Source organism: Pteropus medius, unplaced genomic scaffold (assembly GCF_902729225.1).
Source record: "Pteropus medius unplaced genomic scaffold, Ma_sr-lr_union100, whole genome shotgun sequence".
Lineage (NCBI taxonomy): Eukaryota > Metazoa > Chordata > Mammalia > Chiroptera > Pteropodidae > Pteropus > Pteropus medius.
The window spans coordinates 1,038,121-1,062,136 of NW_024346692.1; the positions used below are offsets into that span (position 1 = coordinate 1,038,121).

Genomic DNA, 24,016 nt, shown 5'->3' on the forward strand with positions numbered 1-24,016 from the left:
CTTGAAGAGACATTCAAGTGCTGAAGTTGCCTCTTGATTCTTAGAATGGTTGAGCCTTTGCTGGACTCTGCTTTATAGTTTAGTCCCCTCTCCCCGCCCCCCGCTCCCAAAACACACTCTGCTCACATAGCAAAGACCACAATCTGGTAGCCCCTAAGAAAGAACTCTAAAACGAGAGTGGGACAACATGATCACAAACATACATTACATATTCACAAGTTTTTCATAAACATTATTTAAGGAGGGGCAATAGTCCTGTGTTAGTATTGGTGGCATAAGACCTTCTTTTAGTTGAATTTTAATCTATAGAGGGAGAGGGAGAGAAGACAGACGGCTGCTGATCTGACAGGTGGCATATAGGTGGCTGACGGCTACTTGTGCTATTTCTGGAGTCTTAAGTTCACGGAGTTTGTTCATCTAAATCCAGGCAACAGCATATACCCTAGGGACATAGGGATTATATCACTGCCACTTTGGCTGAGCCTCAAAATAAATTATACAGGGAGGAGGGAGCATCCACCCAGTGTACTCATTTGTAGAGTCACATTCTGTCTCATTTCCTTTCTTGCCAGTCAAAGAAACTAGAAATTGAACTGTGTGTTTAGTAGTATTTTGTCCTGGAATTAAACTGCCTGAGTTCAAATTCTGGATCTGTCATGTACCCTCTATGTAACCTGGAGCATGTTATGAACCTGCTTGAGCTTTCCCAGTTCATCTGTAAATGGGGTAGCGAGGACAGTGCCTGTGCCTATCTCATAGGGGTATTGTGTCGAATAAAATGGAAAGAATTTTCATAGTGCCTGGAACATGGTGAATGTTCAATAAATGTGAGCTATCAATAGCTCTTAACTAATCTACATTAGTATGACTAAGCATCTACTGTGCTCATATCCTTGTGCTATGGGGTGATGTGGAGACGATAAATCACAGAAGAAGAGGGGTGTAACAGGAGGGATCAGGGAAAAATTCGAAGATTCTTGGGCTGAGACTCAAAGATGAGTAGAGGATGGATAGGCAGGCATGGGGGGGTTCTAGGTGTGAGAGCAGTGAGAGCAAAGGCTTAGAGCAGGGAGGTGGGGAGCACCTAAGGGGAACCAGAATTTATCGCCATGCTACTGGAGGATATGAACCCAGGAGAGAGGATGAGGCATGATATGAGAAGAAGCTGGGGTTTGAGCCTTCTCATAAAATGACTTTTTGATGAGGGTCTAATTAATTCACTTCCAAGTAAAACTTAATTCAAGTTCTACCTGAAGTTTGATTTGAGATAGCTTTACACAGACCGCACAAATTCCTGCTGTTTTTTTAGTCTATTCTATCATTTCCACCTGGCACGAACTGATTCTTGATTTTGCATTTGTGGATATTGCTTGGTTCTGTCCCTAAATTCCTTAAATGATGGCTGCTATAGAAACAAAATATATCTAAAGAAAAAAAACTAGAGCTAGTCAAGCATATAGATTCAAAAGCAAAATCCATGGCATTCAACTAAACAAATACCCATCAGTGTGGCATGCTATGAAGCTTTAATTACGGTGCTCAAGATCAAAGTGACATTACTCAAGAGTGGAGAAGCCAAATGTAAATGAAGGAGGTCTTCCTTAAACAAGAGTTGGTACTCCCTTGGCTCATCGGCTCATTGAGCATTCCACTGTATTCATACACACAGTCACCTGATGGCCCTTAAACATGCACATGAGCAGAAGAGTGTGGTATTGTGATACACGCAGGACAAAGTTTACTGGGTGTTGCTATTGTATGTACAAGGCTATTAAGGCCCCAGGAAGACATCTTCTGGCAGGAGGCAGGGTGTCCTTATATAAGCAGTTCTACAGAGACTGCAGCCTTAAGCCTGTCATCCCAAGCATTAAACCTAGAGCACGGTATTTGTTAATGTCCATACTCTACTGTTGACTGTTTTCCAGCTTAATCATACAACAAGCTAAAATATTAGCCATATGCTCTGTTCTAGATCCTAGGGAGAAAAGGAGTGAGATGGAGCCAGAGGGTCTTTTCATCAACCTCTATTTTGGGAAAGATACTGACAAAAGAATGGATTGGAGCTAGGCAAAGAAATGGCTTTACTAGTCCATACATTGGCAGTTAGCAACCCTGGTCTCTGTCATTCTGCTTTTCATTATTTAATTTAATCCAGAATGAGAATAGACAATTTATTATCCTAGCTCTCTCTCTCTCTCTCTTTTTTTTTAATCACTGTGTCAACACCATCCATCGCCCCTATATCCTCATTGTGGGATAGGGGACTGACAACGACTCCTCCCTTCTTCACCTTGGGGATACTCTACCGTTTTGGATTCAGAGAGGGAGAGAGGGGAGGTGGGGGAAGCAGGAGACACTGGCAAGAAAGGCAGCTATGTGCTCCTGAGATATCTGCATTGACTCAGAAGTGAGAATGTAGAATTTAAACCTTTAATAGCCTCTGCAATCTTGCCTCAATCCATCTCTCCAACTATCTCTCACTCCTTACTTTCTCAAACTCTTGACTCTAGGTATACAAATCTAGTCATTGTCCCCTTGCAGAAACCACTGTAGATAAAACTGCCCCGAAGCCATTCTGAATATTATTCACCTTTGCTGCTCTCTACTGTAGAGGCTGGAAAGCCAAACACTTGCCCCATCTTTGTTCCAGGTATGGGTGGCTCTGAGTGTCAGTTCTGGCCTATTAGATGTAGGAAATATGCTGGAGTGGGGGGTGGGTGGGAGGGAACTTCTAGGAAAGCTTCTGTTTCCTCATAAAATGGAAAAGGTGCAACTGATACAGCCTTTGCTTCTCTCTCTCTTTTCCTGCCTTGAACATGGATGAGATGGCAGGAGTTGCATCAGCCATTTTGTAGACACGAGGAAAATATTGATGCCATCCATTCGTATTATCTACAGGTTAGGTTTCTCTTTTTAGCATCAGATTTATACTTCTAACTGCCCATGAGATAGCCTCACGTGGATGCTCCACAAGCCTAAATATTCTTTTGTGGATACTGCTCCCGTCAACCTGTTCCTTACCTGCGCTGCCCATCCACCCTGCCCAAGCCCAAATCCTGGGCATTGTACTTGACCTCTTTCCCCTTACCTCACTCACCTGTTGCTCACCAAGTCCTGTTGATCCTTTTTCTTCCTTCAGACTGTCCACTTCTCCTCCTCCCCACACCATGACACTAATGTATGCCTCCAACATCTCTTACCTCGAGTCTTGTGATTGGTCTCCCTGCCTCCAGTCACATTCCTTTCCAAACCATTTTCCATGCTGGGAACAGAATTTTCCTTCAAACATGATGATATCATGTTCCTGCTATAAGCCGTTGACTTACTTGTCATTTTCCTTAGGATGAAATTCAAACTCCTTGACATGATCCGTGATTGCAGTTTCGTCTTGGCCTTGAATCCGGTGTGTGAGCCTCTGGGACCCTCAGTCCCCTCATCTGCATGCAAGGATCATGACAGTACCTCCCTCACAGGGTACTGTATGTGGAACACATAGGGTGCCCGTAAGGCGCCTAGTATAGTGTCTCACGGGTGGTCAAGGCTTGGTAGCGTGTGTACTTTCCCACTTATCATCAGAAACAGGCACAGCCTCTTGGTGCCAGGAAAGGTGATGACATAGCTCCCATTCCTCTCTTTAACGAACTCCACTTTATGTCCAATGACAACTCTATGTGGTGAGGATTTAAGCTCATTTTTGTGCTTCTTCCCTCATGAGCACCCCATGGAGCCCTCACTACTCTTGCAGTAATCTGTAGAGGGGTGTTGAGCTGGGGTTCTCTGGAAAACCTCTCCATTGTCCCAGGGAGGGCCGTTGACAGGGCCAGGCCCTGGTGCATCCTGAGAGGTTTGGTGTGCCCTCCACTGCCCTGTGACCCACCCTGTGACACCTCTTCAGTCCTCACTTGCTCACTCACACACTCTGTTCCAGCTTGGCTACTTTCCCAACCTCCGCGTCACCACCTCGGGTCCCCTTTTCTTCTCTGCAGACCCAACTGTACATTGTTTCTTTCATTTCTATCCTCTTCAGTTAATGAAACTGAACCCTGGCTTTTTCTAATCTCATCTCATTATCCTGAATAAATCCTCCGGGCAAATTTCCTGCCTCTAGGGTTGTGTAGCAGAGTGAGGTGATTTTTTTCTCCTCTGCCTACTTTGTGGCCCCTGGGACCCTTTGTGGATGACAGCTGCAGATACGATCTGCCACTGATGACTGCGGACTCACTACAACACAGTCACGGGAAATGTCTAGGATTTAGAGATGTCCAAGCAGGTCGTGCACATCCGTCTGCCCTGGGAACATTGGGTTTATATTCTGAAGCACTCTGGAACTCTAAATACAGGCTTCTTGTCACAGTAAACCCCACCAGTAGTACTCACGACTACATTATCTAGAAGACTATAGAATTTTGAAAAAATTATACCTAGGATTTGTCTCAGCTGTTTAAATCAAAGATCTTTATTTTCGGTTTCTTTTTAGACAAAGCTCTTATAAGAATCACAGATGGAAGATCACACACACGAGCCACATTTTCCTCTCAATAACAAAATTGTAGATTCAATAATTTTAAAAAATCAGTTTTTCAAGACCCAGATAGCTGGGAAAATGCTGCTGGGGTTTTTACGGTCTATCACAGAATGTTCTAAATCAATTAGAGGGATGCGATCTATCTCAGCTGTGTTATTTCTCACTGTGAGAAAAAGGAGCCCTGTTTTATGAAACTTGCTTATTTCAGAAAATTGGCAGTAACTGGCTTTGAAGGAAAGTTGGTTAAACTGGAGTTGCAGTTGAAAGCACGGCTCCCTCCTGCCTGCCTCAGTGGACACTGAAGCATACATCCAGGAAGTGCTGGCTCTGTGAGTGACTCATGTCTTCACGAGCCAGACCTCATTGCGACGTCCATAGGGCTTCATGGGAGGGTCATACCCAGTGCAGAAGTAGGTGTCACTCCGGTAGGTGGCCGTGCCCTCTAGGGCGGTGCGCAGCTGGGCAGCTTGAGCTACATAGTCGGCTGCCTTGGCATAACCCCCAAACTGCCTGAGGGTACAAGAGCAAAGGGCTAGTTAAGGACACAGTCTCTCAGAAAGGGGGAGATCTTTCAAAAAAGAAGTCACTCACCATGCTTATGACAAGTATACTATGGCAGTAAGATTGTGGAGTGGTACTTCCTAGATGGCTAGGTTTGACCTCTCTGAGCCTCAGATAACTCATTTGTAAAACTGAGATACGTTTTCTTTCTCTTCCAAGGCTGTTATGGGCATTAAATGCAATAATGGATGTGAAAAACTCTAAGGCAGAGCCTGAACCATATTAGTTTCTTGCACTAAATGTGAGCTTCCCGTTCCTCTCTAAAATTTCCTGGAGATGGCAGGTGGAGCTTTCCCAAGGCCATGCCTTCTCCCCATTCTCTAGTTTCCTCTACTGCCCCCACCGCTGCTCCTCTCTGCCTTAATCTCCCCAGCTAGGGAAGGAAGAAGGATAAAGGGGAGTCGGGGTAGAATTGCAGCTAATGTCTCTCCTTCAGTAGAGCAGTTCTAATGAGTGAGCACATCACGGCAGTGACAAATGGCAGCTCTGTTCAAAAACAGAGCCACCAAAGGCAGGGACCTGAGAAAGTCTTGGGAGGGCCCTTATGCAAGCTTTAAGCATGTCCCAAATAAAGAAATCACTTCTAATAAATCCCTTCTACTGTTCAAATCATGAAAGCCTTCTTTTTCTAGTAAGTAAAGAGACTTTTGCTAAATCAGGCTTTTCTCCTGGTGGCAAAAGGTGGGCATAAGGAAGCAGTAAAGCCTCTCTTTTCAAGAGGATTATTCTCTCCTCACGTCATCTGCCTACACTCCAAAATTCGTCCTGTGGCCTATCCTAAATATACCACTCTAAATCTGAGTTACACTAAAATCTTTATTAGAGTTAAATACATTCCCATTTCTAATGAGCTGTATGACTCAAAAGTCTGAATCTGCATCAGGCCAAGATTAGGCCAAATGCATTATTTTTGGTGGGGTTCTCTGACTCATGCTTTGCCCTTTTATAAGTGGTTAGTCATGCCCGGCAAGCATTCAGCATGTTGATTACAGAGTTATTGACGTGAAAACACCCAGGATTTCACCTTTAAGAGATTGATTATTATGATATCTAGACAACAGCTACAGAACATGGAACAGAGCTGAGACCAATTTGGAATAGAGGAGGCTTGGCTCTTCAAATCTATTGAAGAAAATTTATAAGGCAGATGAAGAAAGCTGAGCTCTAATTTCATTGAGGCTCAAATGAAAGGAAACTGGGTTAGTAAATAGAGAATGAACAGTAAGGAAGTATTTTTCTGGCATTAATAACCTGCCAGACACTAGAATTATTTTCAAAGAATGTCTACAGATTGAGAACCACTGTCTGAAAAGAATCAGATGCTGGATGTGGGAGCAGGTGTTGAGTGCCCTCTCATGCTATGGTACTAAATTGCTGTCTTGTAAAAATGGATGATGTTGGCTCTTTAAGCTGCTGGTTTTTGGAAACACCCAAAGGAGTGGTTCTCCAATATCTTCATTCATCAGTTGGAGGCAAAATGGCTAGCTGTTCATTCAAATCCTACGTCTGCCACTTTCTAGCTCCCGTGCTTGGCCAAATACTTTACTTTCTCTAATCTTCAGGTCCTCTGTCTGTGAAACAGCGATGATAGCATCAATCTCAGAAGGCTGTTGTAAAGATTAAAGGAGAAAAGACAGTGCAAACTGCTCAAGCAGTGCCTGTCACATAGTAAACTCACATGAAACAGAAGCTATTATGGTTATTCCACAATTCCCTCGGAACGGCCATTCAATTCCCTGATCCCGAGGTGAGGAACATGATAGTAGTCTAAAGTAGCATCAGGAACACAGACGAGAGAGCCTAATAGTAAAGAACTGGCTCAATTAGAAATCTCATCTTCTCAATGAGGCCTACTCTCAAAACCCTGTTCAATCTTACAAACCCTCTACCCTTCCCCTGCCTTTTTCCTTTGACCTACTTTTTCTTATTGTGTTCATTGCTTATGGTCTGAGTTCCTTGGTAGAATACAGGCTCTATAAGGGCAGGGATCTTTGTCACTTTTTGCTCAGCAGTGTATTCTGAGCACATAACACAGTGCCTGACACGTACTAGATCCCTTGGCTAAATGAACAATTCTGAGATAAACAGGAAAAGTTACTGTCTTCAGGCTGATAGCCCTGAAGATGATAGCACTTGAGTCTGTTTGTCCTCATGTTCATGCACTCATATAATAAACACCTGAAGCACATACTAAGACAGTGGCGAGAATGCAGACAGGAAAAGTGATTGACTGGAGTCAAAGTGCAAAGGGCCTTGAATGCCATGCTAAGGACTTTGAACCTGATCCTAGATGCAAAGGTGGACTTATGAAGGGGTTTTAAAGTAAGGGACCAACATGATCAGATTGTAATTTGTAGAGAGACCTCTGGTGGCAGTGGACAGGTGGGAAAATGGAGTCATTGGAGGCCCAGGACCAGCCAAGTGAGAGATGACAAAGGCCTGGACAAAGGCAAATTTGAGAGGTGGCTGGCTGTGAAGGAAAGGTTGGGGGGGTAGGTGCGGAGTTGGGCATTCTCCAGGGCTTCTAGTTAAGCCTCTGGATAGACTGATGCCACTAGCCAGATTAGGGGTTCCAGGCTGAAGAGTCAGGAGGGGTGGGGAGGGTTAATGATTTGGTTTGGGGCATGCTGATATGAAGTTGTCTCTGTGAAATACGTTCATGCAACAATTATTGTGTACCTAAGAGTGTGTCAGCACTCTTAGACATGGGAAAGAACTGGAGGCAGAGATATCGATTTGGGAAAGAGATGAGTCGAAAGACAGAAATTTGGGAGTCACCAGTGTGTAGGTGCTGGCTATAATCGTGGTAAAGAGGGAGACCAGGCATAGATGGTGAGCAAACAGAGGATCAGATTACTTTTGGGAATCCTAGTTCCCAAGTGGTGATGAAGGAAGAGGACTTGGCAAAGGACCCTTAGAAGGAGTTGTCTGAGAGGTACAAAGAGACCAGCAGAGAGAGATACGGAGAATGCCATCATTCAGGGATCCCGAAATTCATTATTAGAAAAAAACTCCAACTATTTATATTTATTCCTAGGCTGACTGAGATGCTGGTAATGAGAATAAAAATTCCCCTATTGCTTCATTAGGGATGTCTTCTATTAGAAAAAAAGCAAAGCGGGTGGGCTAGGGAGTAGATACACTTTCTCCTTTCTGCCAATCTAACCGACTTACGCTAATCCATTCTCAGAACTGCACGAACAAGCCAGAAACCAAACCTTACCAGGCACAGAACCCCAATATGTAAAGAAAGCCCAGTTCTGGCTTAAGTTCCGGGACAAGCTGCCTCATTCTTCCCCACCTCAGCTCCCAAGCTGTGCACGGAGGGTAACAACACAGGGCCCACAGCACGTGTGAATGTGAGTTAAGGAATGCTCGTAAAGCGCCTTGAGCTCCTCGAAGGAAATAAACATGAAGTCTATACATTATTTTTGTATGCCTGTTAACAAGTCTCTAAGTCTCCATCTTCAAAGAAACTCTCCTCTGGGGCACTGTATTTTATCTCGCCCAACGTCAGAGCTCAGCATTCCTAACAAAGATTTTTGGTAACCATGGGAACCAAGGAAGGACACACATGCCTTAGATTCCAGAAACACACAAAGGACTGACTAAGAAGGGCTGGAAAAGTTGGAAAAGAGGGGTGACACAGGCATCAATGAGGCAGGTTAACAGAGGCTTTGGTCCAAGGGGGCAAAAAATCCTAATGTGTTATCTTTCAGGGACTGTCTGGTGCAGGCAGGCAGTGAGGGAAAAAGAAATGCAATGACTCAGAGCCTGACAATCCAACTTGGTCTAAAATTTAACAATCAACAAGTCAACAGATTTGTGGATTCTGCTATCACTGTGCTCTGTGCGGGGCTCAAGAAGTATAAGACTAGGAGCTGACAATCTCATGTCTACAGGGAAGAGGCTTAACACCATAAGGTACTTCCTTCCATCAAGTTGAACCAAGCCAATTGAGTTGAGCATCGCTGAGCACAAAACGCAAGTTAGATGCCACAGAGCTGTAAAGGTGATAAAGACATCTTTCTACCCTTGCGAGGTCTAACTGTAGTGGTTGGGACAGAAAGACATAAAATGATATGGGCAGAAGGTGCTAGAATGGCGTAAAAGGCACAAACAGAATGCTCTGGGGGTGCGCAGTAGGGAATGACTAATTCTGACTTAGAATGCAAAGGGAAGGGATTAGGGAGGACATGACATTGAGCAATTAATTATTTGCTGAGCATCTCTCCTTGATGCTGGCAATGAACGATATGACAAAAATTCCTGTTTTCCCAGAGTTTCCAATAAGCAGAGACTCGGGAGGATGTTTGAGAGGAGCTGGGTGGGTGTGAGTGGAGGTGTGGAAGTGGATGTTATATGTGTGTTGGGGCTGGGGTTGGGAGGTGGGGGTGGGATGCTTTGAGATCAAGATGACAGTGGACTGGGGCTATGCAGTAAATGCCACAGCGAGGCATTTTTACTAGGCTTCACTGCATAGTTAAGCATTTGGGGACCCAACCCAAAATCTACCCATCCCCCTACTCATAGGGAAGGAGCATTTTATTACTAGCTTGGGCTTTGGTCCCAGCCTTAATGCGTACCTCGGTCAGAGGCAGGCTGAGATCCACAACCAGAGCTGAACAAACAGCAGGGGGATGTGGTATGATTGGTCCTGTGCTTTCGGGCTGGCTATGACAAAAGGACAATTTAGAAGTGGCAGAGGTGGGAGAACTAGAAACAATCAGGAGGCTATGGCAAAAGTTCAGGCAAGAGGTGATAAAGACCCGTGGCCGTGTAGATGGAAGGGAAGGGGCCACTAGGAAGTGACCAGGACTCGACCAATAATTCAGTGTGGGGTGTGAAGGAGTCGGGATGACATCTGAACAGGGTGCATAGGAGGATGGAGGGGACCTTCAGTAAGATGAAGAACACAGGAGGTCAGATTGGGGGAAGAAATCTGAGTCCCATTTTGGACATGCTGATTTGGGATAGAGCCGAGGAGGTTTATACAGCGATGCCTTCCAGTGAGCTGGAAATGTAAGGCTGGTGCTTGGGAGAGAAGGCAGCACTAGCCCTGCTGAAGGGCTCATTTGCCCAGAAATGGTGACTGATGCCCTTTCCAGTCACCAGTCCGTAAAAGACTGGTGGGACAACTGACAGCTCTGGGGGAAATGAATGGTGGTTAATCGTGCTTTGGAGAGAGAATCTTATCATTGGCAGGGCTCTTAGAGGTGAGGTGGCTTACATATCAGAGATACTCGATAAACATCTGTCAAATTGAATCAAACTTCCCACATAGTACAAACATTACATAGCACAATTGTTGTACATCTGTCCACATGGTACTTGAATTACTCCAGGGCAAGTTCATTATCTCATCATCTGTCAATTTTGCTATTAGACACCTTATGCCAGAATATTTTTATTTTTGAGTAGAAATATGCTTCCTTATCATTTCAATCCACAAATACCAGTTCTTATCTCTGGATCAATAGTCCTGAACTATCTTGAGACATTTGTTTTTTGTGTGTTTTTTTCCACTCAAATGGTTTTCCCACTTTAAGGAGCAGGCACTTTACTTGGTCCCTGCTATATTTCAGCACCTAAGACAATTCCTGGTACAGAGTAAATGAAAAATGAATATATGATTTTTTGAATGAATGAATGAATGAATAACTGTGTAAATGCCCTTGCCTTAGTCTTCACGAAGAGTCTGATGAGTGATAAGGCATTCAAGGAAGCTGGGCAGAGATCAGGTTGTAGAGTTACTGACGGAAGGGTGACAAGTTGAAGCGACAGGAGGGGACTGAGATCTCCAGGGAAGAGGGCAAAAAAAGAGAAGCACAGGGGAGGCAAGGACCAAGACGCCAGATCCTCACAACATCGTAATTCCTATTTTATAGATGGAAAAACTAAAGCTCAGAAAGCTCACAATTATAAAACTCATAATTACTAGAGCTGAGGTTTAAACTCAAGTGTATCCATAGTAACTTGACCTTTTTGTTAATTCTGAGAACACGTTATCTAATTCTCAGAGGATGGTGAAGTCAAGACATAGAGAGCATTTCCTGAGTAGACGTCTACCTCACATTTAGCATTGAGGCGTTTACAGCTACCGTTTCATCCTCACAATGACCCCATGGGCTCAGTCCTCTTTCCCCCACTGTAAACGTGAGGAGACCGAGGCACAGAGAGGCTCAGTAACAAGCCACAGGTCCCAGCCACTAAGCAGCAGACCTGGGACTGGAGCATAGGTCGCCCTGACAATGAACTGAGTGTTTCCAACTCCTTCCTTTATGGTCAGACATGTCAATAAAACTCTAAGTTTCTTTAAAGCCAACAAACCTCTTCTGCAGCTGGTACCTGTTGAGAACCCAGTGTTGAAATAGGCAGAAGAGACTGAGCTCTAACCTACGTGGTCGTTAGAGACCACAGTGTGGGGACAGTGTACTGGAATGTGGCCGCTCATCTAAATGTGAGGAAAATTCTACTGCCTCTTGTGAAAATAAAAATATTCTGATAGTGTTCTTTTTTCAGAGCCTTCTATTCATTTAAAGAGCACTTGTAATTAATACTCTGAATAAATGTATCTGTGGCTAAATGTATACTCCCTTTGTGAACATCCTTCACAAGGTCATAGAAAAGAAAGAGTGGATTAAGAAAGCAAGGCTTTCCTTTTAGAATTAATTTTGTCATCTAATGGGCTCATGGTGTATTGGAAACAGTGCTTTTGCCTTCTACCTCATTCACTCCACCTTCCACAGTCAGGTACTTTTAAGTGCACACTTGACTGCAGTGACACCAAGTGGCTAGTGGAGGAATGATCGTAGGCTAACTTAGGACCATACCTTAGGTTAAAAAAATTCAGAGACAAGCTGGACACTATATTTGTCATTTTCATCGGTTTAGATTTCAGAAAATTAAAAGAAAAATTCTACAGACCTGGTTTTGACAGTACCTTTTACTAGAAACCCTTTCCCACCATAAGCAACCAGGGTTCCTTAGAGAAATGGCTAATTCCAGCGGTAGACGACAATCGGACAAATGTCAAGATGTGCCTGAAACATACCATAAAGCAAGAAAGCCACCACAGAAGACTAGAGTCATGTCAAAAGGACTAAGAAACCAACTTAAAAAGGCTCCTACTGGCCAAAGATGGGACAATTTGAGCATCAATAAGAATAATAACCTCAAAGAATCAGAATATACCAATTATCTTTAAATTCAGATGTTTATATTGATACTCAAAAAACAGATCAGCACTATCTCACCTTTGGAGAATGTTAAAAAATGGAATCATTATTCTGAAAACTGATTAATAAACGGGAGGTATCAAGCTAAAGAAAAGCTATTTTACTTTTTCTCTATGACTCTATCTCAGGGGAACCAAATAGTAAATGAGAAGTTTTTCCTTATCAAAGTATCCCAGCTAATTAATGAAGAAGGAAAAATAGAGAACATTATTATTTTACAACCTCTAATGAAACAAGGCACCTAGCTGAGGGTTATATCTATGGCCACAAACATCATAAAACCAGGCAAAAAGACGTTATGAGTTCCTGATGGAGGAACACAACACCACCTATGAAATATCGTTGCAAAAAAACTCAAACCTGAATCTGATCATGTGCTTCTAGTTCCAACTGCTAATATACAGGCAATACAGGGGGCAGAGGAACACATTAAAAAGCCACAGAAAGGCAATCAGCAAAAACCAAACTATGGGAAACAATAGGACAAATGATCCATAAATAGCAAGAAAAAATGAAAAGGTGTGGTGGTGAGGAAAGCTACAGATTAATAAAAGCTTAAAGTATATACCAACCAATTGCAATGGATGGATCTTGTTTGGATCCAAATTCAAACAAACTGTAAAAATAAATTATGAGATGACAGGAAAAAAATCTGAACATTGGATGTTTTATATTATAACATTAATGATTACTGTTAAAACTTTGAGTAATAAACTATTATGATCATATCTTTAAAAAGTCTTTAGCGGTCACACTGAAAAATTTATAAATGAAATAATATAATATCTGGAATTCACCTAAAACTAATCTAGGATAGAAACTAAATAGAATTTGTGAAGGTATACATGACACAAAATTGGCCTTGAGTTAATTATCATCAAGGGTGAATGATGGGTACGTACAATTTAATTATCTTACTCTCACTATTTTGTTACCAGCTGAAAAATTTCCATACTAAAAAGTTAAAGAAAAAAGAAAAAACATTGTACCAATTCATTATCCTGAGTCTGGTAATACAAATGATTAAAAACTAGCTCCATCTGCTTGAAGTCGTATGAACTAATTTAATGTCAACCTCATTCCTCATGAGATAAGAAGGGGCAAAAGGAAAGAATAATTACTTAAACCTATGACAGGTCATAAACATTAAGTAATTTATAAATAATGTCTTAGCAAATACTGAAAGATACTCTAACAATAATCCTATGAGGTGGGATATCATCAGCATTTAATAGATGGAGAAACTAAGTCTTAAAGAGGCTGAGTAACTTCCCAAGCATCATCCTGGGATTCAAACTAAAATATACTTGATTCAAACTAAAAATTACATTACACCAGGCTGTCTCCCAAGACACAGGAAAGAGAATGGAAAAGATGGAGCAGGAACTAGAGTGAGACAACTGAGATACCTAGGATGCAAGATTTAAGGAGGCGCTCACTCGCAGTGCCAATCCTATACTTGGAAAACTGTGTGAGCATCTCCTTAAATTGTGCACCACAGGCTTCTCACTTCTCTGCCCCTAGTCCTTTCCCTGGGAAAATATACTCATTAATTAGAGTTTGCTTTCTCTGCAGCCTCCGGAAAGTATGAATGACGGCTGGAGTAGAGTTGCGGAGTCTCCAGCGCTCGCTGCCCATTTGCAGTGCAGTCACTGTCCCCTGGAGGGCGCTGGGTCACCTGGCCTAGGACGGCCCACAGCAGCCAAGCTTACATCATCAGCATGCGTTAGCTCCAGAGGAAGCTGCGCCCTCAGGTGTAGAGTTGGAGCAAGGCAAGCAAATAACTAATTTTGAAGGCCCTGAGAGTAGACGAAAACTCTGGTGCAAGATTATTTGTATATTTATTTTTCATGAGGTTATTCTAGAACAGAACCAAACCCCCCCACCTATGGTTACTCTGGCGAAGCTCCTGGTAGTAGCCCCTGGGGTCTGCCTATATATGGTTTGGTGCCCATCACACGGGGAGTCACTGATTATTTAGAAGAGACTCGGTTTCTTAGAGGAGGTTGGGGCCTAAAGACTAAACACATGTAACCGCTTGTACCTGTTATTCTCTACAGTCAAAGGAACATGACCACAAAGGAGGCCCTGGCAACAGTACTAGAATGATAATAGGAAGCATGTACGCTCTGCTCAAAGGACCACAGACCATGAGCGACTAAGGTCCTTCTGGCATTCAAGGGGAATGCGAGGTTCCCTGACCTTTATGCTTCCTATGTATTTATGACCTCAAACTACAGCTTAGCTAAGCTTTCCTCTGAGTCTTCCAGAAATCTGCTGTGGCTAATGTAAGTGTTCAGCTAAAGCCAAAGAGATATTGTCTATACCCATATCAATTTGTCAACTGACAAAGGCATTTACTAAGATACAACACAAATGTTTGTGTGCTGTAGGCTGAAGAAATTGAAGTGAGAAACTGTCAGGACTCGGTATTTCTTAATTAATCAACAATATAAATTTAGAAAGCAAAACTAAAATTAATGCACTTACGATTGCATTAAAAAATATGTAGGAATAAATTTAACCAAGGTGAAAGATATGTACATTCAAAACTATAAGACATTAATGAAAAAAATTGAAATAGATACAAATAAATAGAAAGATAATCTATGTAATTATTAATATTGTTAAAATGTCCATATCACCTAAAGAAACCTACAGATTAATGCAATCTCTATCGAAATTCCAATTTAATTTTTCACAGAAATAGAAAAACGGTCTTAAAATTTGTATGGAACCAGAAAAGACCAAAGAAATCTTGAGAAAGAACAAAGCTGGAGGCATCACATTTCCTAATTTCAAATGATATTATAAATAACCAAAGAAATCTTGAGAAAGAACAAAGCTGGAGGCATCACATTTCCTAATTTCAAATGATATTATAAACCTATTGTAATCAAAACAGTATAGTATCAGCATAAAAATGTATAATAGATCAATGAAACAAAATAGAGAGCCCAAAAATAAACCCATGCATATCTGGTCAACTAATTTACAACAAAGGAGTCAAGAATATACAATGAGGATAGGATAGTCTCTTCAATAAATGGTGCTGGGTAAACTGGACAGCTACATGCAAAAGATTGAAACCGGACCCCTATCTTACACCATTCACAAAAATCAGCTAAAAATGGATTAAAGGCTAGTACATTAGATCTGAAACCATAAAATTCCTAGGAGAAAACATAGGCAGTAAGCTCCATGACATCAGTTTTAGCAATGATTTTTTGTATTTGACACCAAAACCAAAGGAAACGAAAGCCAAAATAAACAAGTGAGACTACATTAAACTAAAAAGCTTCTGCACAGCCAAGGAAACCAACAACAAAATGAAAAGTCAACCTACCAAATGAGAGGAAATATTTGTAAATCTGATAAGGGGTTAAATTGGTAAGGGGCAAATCTGGTAAGGGGTTAATATCCAAATATATGAAGAACTCATACAACTCAATAGCAAAACATTTGAACCGATTAAAAAATGGGCAGAGGATCTGAATAGACATTTTTCCAAAAAGACGTATAAATGACCAACAGGTACATGAAAAGGTGTTCAACATCACTAATCATCAGAGAAATGCAAATGAAAGCCACAATGAGCTATCACCTCATACCTATTAGAATGACTACTATCAACAAGACAAGAAATAACAAGTGTTGGTGAAGATGTGGAGAAAAGGAAAACCTTGTACACTGTTGATGGGAATATAAATTGGTACAACTGCTATGGAAAACAGTATGGCGGTTCCTACCATATGATCCAGCAATTCCACTTCTGAGTATGTATCTGAAGGAAATAAAATACTATCTGGAAATGATATCTGCATCCCCATGTTCACTACAGCTTTATTTATAATAGCTGAGACATGAAACAACCTAAGGGTCTATCTACAGATGAACTGATAAGAAGATGTGATATATATTTGTGTGTGTGTGTGTGTGTGTGTGTGTGTATATGAATATTATATATTCATATATATATGAATATTATATTTATATATAATGGAATATTGTCAAGCCATTAAAAAAAGGAAATCTTGCCATTTGATGACATTATGCTAAGTAAAATAAGTCAGATGGAGAAAGGCAAATACTGTATGGTCTCACCTATATGTGGCATTAAAAAAAAAAATGAAGTCATAGATACAGAGAACAGATTGATAGTTGCCAGAGGTGGTGGGTGAGAGAAATGGGTGAAGGTGGTCAAAAGGAACAAACTTCCAGCTATAACATAAATTAGTTCTGGGGATGTAATGTACAGCAAAGTGACCACAGTTAACAGTACTACATTGTATATTTGAAAATAACTAAGGGAGTAGACCTTAGAAGTTCTCATCTTAAGAAAAAAATTCGTAACTATGCCAGGTGATGGATGTTAACTAAACTTATTGTGGTGATCATTTCATAATATATACATATATATCAAAGCATTATATTGTATGCCCTAAACTAATACAATGTTATATATCAATTATATCTCAAGAGAACTGAAAAAAAAAAATTTAACGCAAATGATCACTACAGATGATTCAATGAGTGGTTACAGAAATCAAGAGCTACCCTTGGATACCTAAAGAATTGTCTCCTTACGTGGAATAGACAGTGATGCTTTCCCTCTCCTCGATCTTAACGCTGTCATCACTGGGAACTGGTGGGTTGCTCTGAAACTGGTTTGGAATCCGGAACCAGACTTTCAGTTTCTTCTGTAGGGAGCCATCTTCACTGGGGAACACGGCAAAGGAGATAGGAACTGTCATTCCCATCCCAATTCCTGAAAACAGAAAAGCCCAGAGAGTGAGGTGGTTATGAGAGACAGAACTTGCTCAGGCCTGTGGAAGATCTGTTAGTCTCATTCTTCTTCCAAGACAATATTTTTTGTTCATGAAATTAATTATAAATATTGGAATCATTAAAAATATAGTCAGACACACAAAACACCTCCAATTTGTATATACTGGATAGAGGTAAGAGTGTAGTGATTCAACTATATACATCAAGACCATAAATATATCAGTATCTAATTAACCTCCTATCTAAATATCCATTTTAAGGAAATATCTAAAATATGGAAAAGGCTATATAGGTAATTGGGTATTCATTGCAGCAGAATTTATAATTGTGAGAAACTGGGAGCCATATAAATAGGCTCAAAATAGAAATAATTCTAAGAAAATTACAGGCACATGATGCAATACAATGTAGCTAGTAATAATTATACTGAAGAAGACTATTTAGCAACAGTAGGGAATAGTTATGAAATAAGTAACAGAAGCAGGATATACAATTGCACAAACACTATGATTATGTTTTAAAAGCCTATTAAAAAGCCCTAAAGAAATATATTCAAAAGACAACAATAATTATACTAGAAAAGATGTATGAGGGGTGCTGTTATGTTATTTTCAAAATTTTCTTTAATGAGTTTTATAGTTTTTACACCTATTTTCTTCTAAAAAAATCTTATGACAGTGTTAAGAAGGAGAAGATTTCTTCTTGACTTCCTACTGGTCAACTTATTATCTAAGGCCTGATCACTTTGGTCCTAGTAAATGTTACAAAGATTAATACCAGTTTTTAACTTTCTTGATTATCAGCTTGAGAACCATCCTAAAAATTAAACACAATATCTCTTTTTTCACCTTGCTTTCTGATCCATTTTGGGTTTGCAGTAATTCCAAAGTACAGTCTAAATTAGGGAGCTTAACAGTTAAAGTCATATTTAAATATGGTTTACATGCTAACAGGTATAGTGAAACTTCAGGCCTATCATTTTAAAAATAAGGAAGCAGCCAGCACGGACTGCCAAGTTTTTTAGGAGTGTGACAGCTTGAGAATTCTCAGACGCTTAATTTGCCAGAACAGAGCCAGGGACCTGCCACACTCATCACTCACTGAACCTCAGTACCCCACAGAATCTGAGCTACCAGGGGACGGACTCTGGAAATTGTCAGCCTAAGGGTGGAGGTCTCAGGTCAGAGGCTGGCCTTCCCTCTGTGCCTTGGCTTACTGTGGGCACAATTCACCCAGTCCACCCATCCGAAGACAAAATAAGCACTGTAGGGTAAAAAAAAAACCAAAAAACCCCCCAACAAACAAACAAAAAAACAACCCCCAAAAACCCACCCAGCTCAGCATACAGCTCCAGATCTGGGAGAAACACATGAACTCACTGATATTGAGCAGAGATAGTACATAGTGAAGGGTAGGCTGGGCTGAAATCAGTGTGGTCTCCCCAAGCTTCCTTGTTCATGCAGCACAGCAAGTTCACAGATCACTATAATAGGTAGTGACAAGTGACTTGGGTCCCTTCCTTGTGTTTTCCACGATGAAGTGGGACCATGCAAGGCTCACCTCTGAGCCCAGAACCACATCCTTCAGGGATACTCACCCTTGTCATTGGTGCCTCCCACGTACTTCATGACTTTGGGCATTGCTTCTCGTAGAGCCTCATCCACAGGCTTATCTGTCACCTCCACTGTGGCAAACCTCCCGCCTTCACAGGCCCTTTCCTCATATGATACTTCTTCCTAGAGAGAGAATACATAATGCTTAAGAGATATAAAGTAGCAATGCGTATGTTCTAGAAGCAGGAATAGTCCAGCTACAAGAGGCACAAACTAATAAGAAATTTTCTGTAATGAGCTTGGGTATGGTGACAGGGTAGAAGAGACAGGCCTGAATATGAAGGGCCATGAGAAATAGAATCTGGGATGTCTTACAAATGTAGACAGCAGAAAAAACTTCATATATCCAATATTCTCAGAGAGAGGAGAGAAGATATTGCCTCTCAAATGACCAAAATCAGCCCCAGAATGCTATAAAAAGAGAATGTTCAGAGATCCAAGAGCTCTTGGAAATTAAAACTATAACAGAATACAAAAAATTCAGTAGAAGTCAAATAAAAGGAAATCTTCCAGTTCAACTGATTTTTTGTGATCTAAATGTAGGCTTTTGCAAGTGTGTCTGAGTCTTAAGTGGGAGGGATCCCCAGAAAAGAGTTCTGGGAAGTGGTAAGGTTATCTGTGCTCTCAGCCTGTTCCTCAGGCTCGCAGTCCACCGCAAGAAGAGAAAGGCTGCCAAGAAAGGAATCAGTATGGTTCAGAGAGCAAAGGCCCCCATGATAAGTCTATTATCCTTTAAGGCTTAACTCCATCTCCTCATCCTTCCTTTCTGTGAACTCTGAAGGCAGAAAACTCTAGAACTAGAAGGGCCCTTACATATCTGTCAGTTCACCTGTCTCCTATTACAGATGAGCAAACTGTCCATTGTGCAGCTGGACACATGGGACTGGAGTTCAGCAAAAGACTGGCATAGGGGATACATTTGGGAGTCATCAGCATAGGGGATACATTTGGGTAACTAAAGCTACGAATGTGGTTAAGATTGACCAGATAATGTATACAGAACACTCTATATAAATCTAATCCCGTCAATTAATCCCCTGCCTAAAACTCTTCATTCACCAAGTTCTTAACCTATATTCGGTGGTCCAAGGACCACTTATCTTCTACCTATTTGCCAGCCACACCCAAAGCACCTCCTCACTGGCCTTCTGCTATTTTCTTTAATGCCACAGTCATTCTCACCTCAGGGCCTCTGTACCTGCCACTTCCTCTGCCTGGAGTATTCTTTTCCTATCTTTGCCTGATGACCTGCTACTTATCTAACACATTCCAACCTAAAAGTTACTTCCTAAGAGAGGATCCCAATTTAAAACAGGTTCCCAATGATATTTTTTATAGGCCTTTGAACTTTCACATCGTAATACTTATTGTAATTATAACTGAATGATAATGTTTTTAACCTCTGCAACCATGATTGCCGTGGGGTCAGGGATTGTCTGTATTGTTTACCATTGTATCTCTTAGCATCTAGTAGTAACATGTCTTCCATATAGAAGACACTCTATATGTATTTGAGGGAAAAGAGGCCACAAAATAAAACCTGGTTTTACTCTAATGAGAAGGAATAGAATAACCATAGCTGGGTGGAGAGATGAGAACCTAGTCTATTTATATTTATCCTGGAAAAAAGCTGGTCATAATGTCTTCAGCTGGTTCTACAGCAGGTACCACCTGTTTTCACAGCATCTGTATCCATACCGTCATTTGAACCACTGGATCATGGTGAAAATTTAGGTTTGAGAGATGGATGTTATAAAATTATTCTAGTTCTCTAGGGAGCCGAATTGAAATAGAGTTCTCTCTGTTTCTGAAGAAAATAAAACATCTAAGTTAATGCTGTTGAGACATTTGATTTTTCAAATGTAATGTCTTTAAGTATGTTTCCTTGTCTCATGGAACATAATAATCGCCCTCCTCTGCCCCATATCCAGCTTGCTTATGCTCATAATCAGTTATGAGATGAGAATTTTGGCCTGTGACCACAAACGCTAATTTTCAATATTCATTGGGAACCCTGGTCAAGTTCAAGTCCCAGACAGAGATATTGCAAGAATGTTTCTTGCTATGAGATTTGCAAGGTCCTCTGCAAGGTCAGTTTTTTCCTTGCCACTTAGGTGGGTATATATGTTGACTGTGGAAGCCAGTTTTCTCATCAAAAGAAAATAGTAATAATACTTATAATAATCTGAGTACTTTCTATGCATGGGGTCTTATTTTAAACATTTTACATGGATTCATTCATTCAATCTCTCCAACAACCCTGTGAAGAAGTTAGTGTTTTTATTTCCATTTTCAGATGAAACTGAAGCATAAAATATTAAGTATCCTGGCTTCTCCCTTCCTCTCGCTCTCTTATCTCCCACTAGCGCCTCCCACTGGATGAATCTTGCTGGGAGCCAGCTGAAACTGGAGCTTGAGAAATAGATGACAGGGATCTCCACAATGAGACACAGAGCAGAACAGGATATGGGTAAGGAAGGGCAGCGAACCAGTCCAGACCCTCCATTTGCGTTCACAATGGTCGTTAGCCCGAAAAGACCAAGTGAGCTGGATTCCACTACAGAAAGGAAAGCTCTCTGGGAGCTGTTGGTAACACATAAATTCTTCAAGTGTTAGGGACAACAGGGACCCTAGAGATCGTTAGTCTGAGTCCACAGACTGACAGGTGCACAGGCTAGATCTGGCCACAGACAGATCCTTTGGCCTGCAACGTTTACAAACATCGGTAGTCAGTTGCCAACAGTTAAAACTGACATAGTTGTCCTACTCAAAATCACAGCCTCAGTCTTAACATTGCCTATTCCTTTCTTCTCTTCTCTGCTTGTTTTCCTTCGCAGCACTAATCATCATCTGATATATTTGACTAATTGATTTGTTCATTAATCACTAAAGCGTAAGCTCCACAAGGACCGGAATTTTGTTGGTTTTGTTCACTGCTTTATCCCAGCTGCCTATATGAGTGCCTGGCACACAGTTGGCACTCAACAACTAGTTACTTACTGAATGAATTTTAAATTGAGAGATTTCACACAAAGAATCTGAATTTTTTTTTCTTAAAAATCTGGCAACCCTGGTTCACATCACTGCATGGCGACAGCTGCCTGAAGCTGCCCTTTATAGATGGGGGCCTGAGTTCTCTCCCTGATTTGCCTCAGTTCCCATCTTGCTTTACAGTCTAAAACAGCTAGCTTCACTCATTTCCATTACCTGCCTGGCTGCTTGTAGGCATTTTAATATGCCACTCTTGATCAAGGCTAAACGGTTCATTCTATACCTGAGGAAACAGATACAACAGATATAGTGACAGGGCTCTGGCTCTAGTTGCTTGAAGAGTCCCGAATCCAGTTGAGGGCTTTTGTGACGACCATTGTACTAGGTACCAGAACTTGGCTCCCAGACAAGGCGGTCGTTTAACAAATGAAGCACTGAGTTGGAAGCTGAGTAAACAGCCACGACGTGCACAAAGTACCTGTCGGCAAGATTATAATCTAGTGGCAGATTCCTTGTTTTCAGCGCGCAGCTGGATTTGCCTGGGTTAGCGCTGACGTCAATTGGGTGGGGAGGGGATATAGCAAGTCTGCCCTCCTCACTTATCCTGTATTCTAGGCACTCAACTCTGGGAGTTCTATTGGCCAACAGCCATTTTACAGCTCTGGGCCTTTGCACATGCTGTTTTTGTCTGTGCACGCCACATCTCTGAGGCCCAGCTGAAGACACTGCCTCGGGGAAGGCCCATCCTCACCCCCTGGCAGAATGGACTGCTCCTTCACCTGTGCTCCCCGCCTTGCGCATTTACCTCTGAGCAGCACGAACCTTGTTCTTTCAGACTCAGTTCACTAGCAGTTGAGAGTTTCTTAAGGACAGCACTTTTTCAGTCCTTCCTGCAATCAGAGTCTCTCGGCAAACAAATGTTCAGAATGTTGGAATGTTTAAATGAACGAATGCGTTCAACAGGAGTTGTTGATCTCGCCAAGCTGGGATTCTCCCAGCCAATCAACCTCGTCTCTTTGTGTCCCCTCCTCCCAGCAGATCCCTTGGCCTCGCTGCACTGGACCTCTCCTTCTTCCTTCCCAGTCCAAGCGCTGGGCATTGGAGGGCCATGCCCATGGCAGAAGCCATAACGCACAAGTCGGGGCACATTCCTGTCCCACCTGCCCCTCAGAACCCGCTCGGATCAGAGGGCGGTGGGGGCCCCCGCTTCTCGGCAGCCCTGCGGGCCTACCTTGCCCCCTGTGCTCAGGACCTGCCAAGGCCACGTCTCTACACTTCCGAACAGCGAGTTCTTGATCATGCCCAACATGATGTCACTGCAGTGCTCCGGACACACTAGCGGACGCTTGGTGGCAGGCACAGCTGGGGCAACCGGGGGCGACCCGGGCGAACTTGCGCTGGCAGCGCGAAAGGGGGCGGCAGGGTTGGGCGCCTCCGGCTCCGCCCCGCAGAACTGCGCCGATTGGGGCAGGCCCGCCCGGGAAGAGGCGGGAAGAGCCGCGCTCCTCCTCTTCCCTGCTACGCGCTGAGGTCCTGGGTGCGGTGCTGGTCTGTGGACCCCAGGCCCCAGGCTGCGGATCATCCTCCGCCGGTCCCTGCCTCTGTCCTGAATCTGGCTTGTTCGCGGAGGGCCTGCAAACAGATTGTCCCTCGTACAGGATTTGGGCAGCGGCGGTGGAGAACTTCTTACCCTACCCCACCCACCCGTATTTCTGTCCACGGCCGCGGCCTCTCTCTGGTACCTCGGCGCCATACTCAGGATCTCTCTTTTCCTCGAGTGCTGTCCCGGGCCTCCACCCTAAGGCTCTGTTCCCGGCAAGTGCTGCACAGTCTAGGTTCAGTCTTGGTACCCTCCCCTCCCCTTGGCTCCCGCCCCTAGAGACATCTGACAGCTGCATCTCCACCTACAGATACCCCTAGATTGCCATCCCCGTCCCCTACCTCTTGTCTGGGCAATTGAAAAAGCATCTCAATTAACTTTCTCCTTAACACTTTCTTTCATCCAATCTGTTTTAATCACAGATTCCACATCAATTTTCCAAAGCACAGCTTTGCTCGTTCACTCCTATTCAAAACCTAGACAATTTTATTAGCATTTATTGACTGCCTGCTCCCCTTGCTGAGTGTTTTGCAAGTATTATCTCTACTCCTCACATCACTAAGCATAAATATTTTATAGCCATTTTATTATGGAGAAACTCGAGGTTCAAAATAATTGACTTTTCCAAAGTCAAAAATCAGTGTGAGACTTGACCAGGATTTGAATCCGTGACTGTGGCGTCAATGTTCATAACACTGTT

The 24,016-nt window shown here is 42.4% G+C and overlaps 1 protein-coding gene across 1 annotated transcript; it reads right to left on the reverse strand.

The window, feature by feature from the left end:
* Positions 1 to 4,431: 4,431 nt before the first annotated feature.
* On the reverse strand, positions 4,432 to 23,484 carry HEBP1 (heme binding protein 1). The gene is made up of 4 exons (XM_039876402.1): positions 22,948 to 23,484; positions 18,710 to 18,848; positions 16,912 to 17,092; positions 4,432 to 5,035 (listed from the first exon to the last, which is right to left on the reverse strand). The coding sequence occupies exons 1-4, from the start codon at positions 23,467 to 23,469 to the stop codon at positions 4,864 to 4,866; spliced, it is 1,014 nt and encodes a 337-aa protein (XP_039732336.1). The 5' UTR covers positions 23,470 to 23,484; the 3' UTR covers positions 4,432 to 4,863.
* Between the last annotated feature and the right edge of the window lie 532 nt (positions 23,485 to 24,016).